The 6,037-nt window shown below is 54.2% G+C and overlaps 1 protein-coding gene across 1 annotated transcript; it reads right to left on the reverse strand.

Moving 5' to 3' along the window:
- Window positions 1-6: 6 nt before the first annotated feature.
- LOC118012450 (synapsin-1-like) lies at window positions 7-2,546 on the reverse strand. The gene has a single exon (XM_035008083.1). It carries the CDS (start codon window positions 1,211-1,213, stop codon window positions 266-268), a length of 948 nt encoding a protein of 315 aa, XP_034863974.1. The 5' UTR covers window positions 1,214-2,546; the 3' UTR covers window positions 7-265.
- Window positions 2,547-6,037: the final 3,491 nt, after the last annotated feature.

Below are 6,037 nucleotides of genomic sequence, written 5' to 3' on the forward strand. Positions count from 1 at the left end.
AAAAATTGCTGTTTACAAGCAAACGTCCTGGAATCAGACGCGAAGATGGTGCCCGGAGAGCTCCTGAGAACACAGCTTGAGAGGGAGATGCAGGACGGAGTCGAGGGCCCACAGCTAAGGGCTGAGGCCACCCAGGTCTCTGCGGGGAGGAAGGAGGTGAGTCAGAGCGGCGGCGACGCAGAAAGCCGGCAGCTTCGCGGGGCTGGGGGAGCTTCGAAGAAACGCTATGCTTCCCCCATCCCGAGGCGGCACCCCGGAACCACTGCTAGCACACGAGGGGGCCACCCGATCTCGGATCCGGGAGCTCGCCGACGCCGGGGCTCACAGAGCCCGCGGCGGCGCCACGACCCAAACCGGGGGGACCGGGGGAGACATTTTGGGTGCACCGGCAAAACTCGTCCCCAAGGCTGGGGTCGTCCTGGCAACAACAAGAGTGGTGTGTGCCAGTGTAAATAACCCGATCGGGCAACAGGTGCACAGCCTCGGTTCCGCAGGAGCCCCTCTCTCTCCCCGAGTCCCAGTGGACAAAAACCCACGTCCTTTCTCGGCCGCCGACTTGGAACGACTGCACGCAAGGACCGCGGGCCACCGGCACGGTGTCGCCGAAAGGTGCCGGGCAGCTGGGAGCCGGCGACCGAGCGATGCTGGGCCCTCGGCCTCTGGGGCGCGGGGGAAAGGGAGGACCGAGAGCCCAGCGCCGGCCTTGAAGGGGGTCCCGTCTCGTGGCACCTTGGCGGACGCAGGGCGCAGGACCCTCCGGCCGGAATGCCGTCGCCGCGTCTCCTCCGCCCAAAGGGCCGGCACCGGACGCAGCTTGCGGAGCACCAGCAGCTAGCTGCACGCCCGGCTGCCGCTTCTCCGGGAGCCCCGTGAGTAGCCCCTTAGAAGTGTCCCCTCCAGAAGGGTCCCGGGTGGGCCTCAGCTCCTCCCCGCGGCTGCGGCTCAGCCCCGCCTGCAAGCACACCGTTCTCTCCCTGGAGGCTGACGCCACCCGGTCTTGCACGGCGGCGCGGTCCCGCTGGGGCACGGGGTGGGGGCGGGGGGGAGTGCGGGGGAAGATGGGGTGCTGCAGGGCACGGTGGGCCTTTGGAAGCCGGCCGTGGGCGCTTGGGGAACTTCGGAGAGGGCCGTGGCCTCCTGATGGTGGCTCAGGGGCGCGGCTGCATGAAAGCGGCAGGCCTCCTTGCCTTTCTGGAGGAACGGCGCCGTCCATCACTGGCACCGACCCCGTACCACGCGCAAAACAAATACGCCGAGCGTGAATTGCTTAACTTTATTGAAAAGACAGCAGGTGCCCCCAAATAAGGGTCCGTGAATTTGCACTTCTCTTGCGTACATTGAGTGAACTGCTCTTGGCGGCGAGCTACACAGAATGGGGCTGGGCTCAAAAGCACCGTGGGAACAAACCGTCACGGAGGCCATTCCGTGGGAAAAGGGCTTAGAAGAAAAACACGGACGGTAGGAACCTGGGCGGGACCAGAGCAGGGCAGCCGCAGGGAGGGAGGGGTGGAGGAACCCAGGGCACAGGAGGCAAGAAGACAACAGGAAAGAGCGGCATGGGAGGCTGAGGCGGTCCCACCGGCCGCGGCTCGGGGACCACGCGTAGGCAATTCGGCTCCGGAATGAAGAAGGCATGGCAGGGTCCACCCACGTTGATGATGACGGGGGGGACCATGGCCACGGGGGGGACCATGGCCACGGGGGGGACCATGGCCCTGGGGGGGACCATGGCCCTGGGGGGCATGTTTCTGAACCTCAGTGCCCTCTGATGTCTCCTCCACGTGGCCCTCCTATTCTTAAACCAAACCTTCAATCAGAGAGAAAAAGGGATCGTTTTAGTACGTTGAGCACTGGATGTCGTACATGAAAAAACAAGCAGGCTACTTACTCTCTATGCCCTTAAGCTTTGAAACTGCATCAGGGGAGCTATTTCCTTCTTGCTAAAATCGCTCAGGGAAGCCAGGGCCACGGGCCCCCCTGCAGCTCACCCCGAGAGGGCACCCACGCTGTGCCACGCTGTGCCAGGCTCTGGCTCGGCTCTCTGCTTCGACTCTGTCCTCCCACCTTGCCTATTACTTTTCCCCGTTCTCAGCAGCAGGTGTAGCTGAGGAACGGCGCTCTGTCCCCGCCGTGGCTGTTACACCTGGGATGTCTGTGTCCTCACAGCTGACCAGCAGCTGTCCAGCTGCCACTGGCCCCTAGTCACTAGGCAGGGGTCACCCTGCTTATGGGGGAAGCTCAGCATCGTCCAAGAGTCCTGCTGAGGGGAACAAAGCCCGTTTTGAAAAGCCCATCCTGAACCAAGAGTAATCACGTCATCCACAGGAACGTGCCGGATCTTTCAACAACAGCAGCATTCCTTTCAGGATGACTGAAGGGTCGCTCATCTTCTGAAACCGCTTCAGAGTGAAAAAGATGCTGTTGTGAGCGAGGCTGGGGCATGGAGGGTCCGGGAGCCTGTGGCTGGTCCTGCTGGGACAGGAGGAAGCTGAAGCGCTGGACACTACCTGAGTATTACAGACGTTGGGGACAAGGCATGTTTACACGAACTAGGACCAGATTTACTAAGTTCGTAAAATCCTTGTCCAGCCAACAGATCGGGAGCAAAGAGGCTCACCGCCGTCGTCACCGTGGTGGTGGATTCTGCAGCCTCCAGCCCGCACCACCCTCCAGGCTTTCCTGGGCTCAGCCCCCGGTCAGCTCCCTCCGCTCTGGCTACGGTTCCAGCACCCTGGACAGGACCCCTGCTGCCCAGCGCGGCAGGGCCCCCGAGGCCCCTCTACTCAACCAGGAGAGCCCCATCCCATCCCTTATCCTCTTTTCTGTTGTTCACTGAGCGACAGTTGACATACAATACTGTATTCGCCTCAGGTGTACAACATAGTGATTCGACGCTTCTCTGCAAAATGCTCGCCACGGTTAAGTGTAGTCACCATACAAAACGATTACAATATTATTGACTATATTCCTTACGCTGTCCTTTTCATCCCCGCACCGGATTTATTTTTCAACTGAAGTTGGTACCTCCTAATCCCCTTCACTTATTTTTCCCATGCCCCCACCCCCTCCCCTCTGGCAACCTCCATTTTGTCCTCTGTAAATGAGTCTGTATTGGCTCTGTTTGTTCATTAGTTTGTTTTTAAGAGTCCACATATATGGGACGCCTGGGTGGCTCAGATGGTTAAGCATCTGCCTTCAGCTCAGGTCATGATCCCAGGGTCCTGGGATCGAGCCCCGCATCGGGCTCTGTGCTCAGCGGGGAGCCTGCTTCTCCCTCTGCCTGCCTGTCTGCCTACTTGTGATCTCTCTCTCTCTCTCTCTCTCTGTCAAATAAATAAATAAAATCTTAAAAAAAAAAGAAAAAGAGAGAGTCCACATATAAGTGCAACCATACAGTATTCTTAAGGCAAGAGGGTGAAACTGACATGGCAGGAAGACAGTCAACCACCATGTGGGTGAGGAGTCACAAAATGGCTCCTCCCTAGTATCTGCCAACTATGAACCCTACAGATAAAACCTGTGCTCTGGGCTCCACTGTCCTCTCCGCATCCTAGGTAGTGGAATTTCTTTGTATTTAATATCTGTAGACATTCCCGGTTTGCAAATGTCACTTGACACAAAGGGGGCCTCTACTCTCTCTGTTGCCTCATTTCCCCTCTGCCATCCTAGTATTTGGTCTTTCTGCTGCATGAATATGCCGTCTAAAAACACCAGTGCCGTGGACCTCATTTTGGGGGGATCCAAGTTTACCGGAGGCCAAATCTACATAAATGCCAGGTAGCCTAGCTGAGGTATACTCTGATAGTCCTTCCGTATTTCTAATACCGGATTCATGAAACAGCTCTTACTGCACTTGGGGGCACATCCATTAAGCTCTTCTTCACACAAACACGTTATGATCTCAGTTATGTGGGGAATCTGAAAAAACCCAACCAACTCATGGAAAAAGAGACCAGACTTGTGACCACTTTTAGAGGGGTTGGCTGGAGGAACTGCCTGAAGGTGGTCAAAAGGTAAAAACTTCCAGTTTTAAGATAAGTAAGTACCAGGACTCTAATGTAGCCTAAGGACTATACTTAACACCACCTTATGGTATCTATGCCAGTTAAGAGATTCAATTTTAAGACTTCTAATCACAAAGAACAAACTGCTTATTTTTCTTTTTGTCTTTTTCCTTTCTTCTCTGTCTCTCTAGGACATGATGGATGGTAACTAAACTTACTGTGGTAAACATTTCACAATAGATGGAAGTCAGATCATTATGCTGTACACCTTAAATTGATCCAGGACTCTATGTAACTTATGTCTTAATAAAACTGGGAAAAACTTCTTTGAAAATTGACAGCGCTGGGGCGCCTGGGTGGCTCAGTGGCTTAAGCGTCTGCCTTCAGCTCAGGTCATGATCCCAGGGTCCTGGGATCGAGCCCCGCATCGGGCTTCCCGCTCAGCGGGAGGCCTGCTTCTCCCTCTCCCTCTGCCTACTGCTCTCCCTGCTTCTGCTCGCTCTCGCTCTCTCTCAAATAAATAAATAAAGTCTTAAAAAAAAGAAAAGAAAATTCAAAGTGCTGTAGAGTTTGGAAACAAATGAGAACGTGATGTGTTTTTCCTCGTTCGTGTCTTGCGGCTCCTTTTCCCTTCAGAGCCCGACTGAGAGAGCACAATGCAAGCCCGAGGAGGGGAACATCAACTCACCCAAACTTAAGGGTATCTGTTCCTCTGAGCTTGCCTGGCCTGCTCCACAGAGCAGAGAGGCCTGGGCCTCCCCAGGTCTGGGCACCCCTGGCTGCGAGCCCAGCCCCTGGTCTCGGGGGCCTGCTTTGTAGGCTGCCTCTCTGGCCTCCCCACCTCTCTTCTGCTGCCCCCTTTCTTTCACAAATTACCCTCTGTGCATGCAGCGAAGCTAATAAACCCACCCTGAGTTTTCCTTTTCTCTCTTTCCCTCTTATTTCTCTTCTCCCCCCGCCACCCCCACCCCCGCCGCCAAATTATCCTTTCATTCCACTTAGGCTGTCTGTGGTCTCAATCACCCCTTGAGCCATTGACCCACCAATTAGCCATCACTGACTGGGCCAATGAAAAAGTCTTTCCTTGGACGCCTGGGTGGCTCAGATGGTTAAGCGCCTGCCTTCGGCTCGGGTCATGATCCCAGGGTCCTGGGATCGAGTCCCACATCGGGCTCCCTGCTCAGCGGGGAGCCTGCTTCTCCCTCTCCCTCTCTCTCCCTCTGCCTCTTATGAATAAATAAATAAAATCCTTAAAAAAAAAAAAAGAAAAAGTCTTTCCAATCAGGACACGTCAGAATCCAGCCTGAACTAAGAGCCAGTGCCCACTAGTGACAAATTCCACACAATCTCTTCATAAAAGGACCACAAGAGGAAGATCAAAGTCTCAGGTGTCAGACATTCCTCACAGGAATATTCACCAATGCGTTTGGTTGGTTCAGAGCTTGGAATGTGAGTCATATCCCCAAGGCATCTTTCTGGCCTTAGGCTTCCACCTGTGTGGATCGGCCTCCACCTTTGTTAGCTTGGTGGAACCTTGTTTGAAATTGTTGTTTTCGTTTCTTTTCTCTTGTAGACAGATTTCAAAGGTGGTACCTCGCCCCCACCCCCCCATCTCCACCATAATGCACCGTCTACTGTTTAACAAGGTTTTCAGGCTGACTATCAAGGCGTTCCAGAAAATGAAGATGTAGGCCTGCCACTCTCCACACCTGTTTACCAAATACTTAAAAGCAACAGCTCTAAAAGTAAATTAATGAAATTTAAAATCTTTTAAATAAAATAAAATATTTTTTGAAATTAAAAAGTAAAATTGCCTTCGTCTGAATCCTAGAGCAAGAAATCATATATATTAGGGCGCCTAGAGTGGCTCAGTTGGTTAAGCGTCTGCCTTGACTCCGGTCAAGATCCTAGAGTCCCAGGATCCAGCCCCATGTCAGGCTCCCTGCTCAGTGGGGAGTCTGCTTCTCCCTCTGCCGCTCCCCGATTGTTTGCTCTCTCTCACGCTCACTCTCTCTCTCAAATACATAAAATCT

This window comes from Mirounga leonina, unplaced genomic scaffold (genome assembly GCF_011800145.1).
Source record: "Mirounga leonina isolate KUSES-001 unplaced genomic scaffold, KU_Mleo_1.0 Mir_101233, whole genome shotgun sequence".
Classification (NCBI taxonomy): Eukaryota; Metazoa; Chordata; class Mammalia; order Carnivora; family Phocidae; genus Mirounga; species Mirounga leonina.

What these genes read in the sequence shown, in the direction of transcription:
- LOC118012450 (XM_035008083.1), bottom strand. Translation starts at nt 1,213, where the DNA reads ATGGACGGCGCCGTTCCTCCAGAAAGGCAAGGAGGCCTGCCGCTTTCA.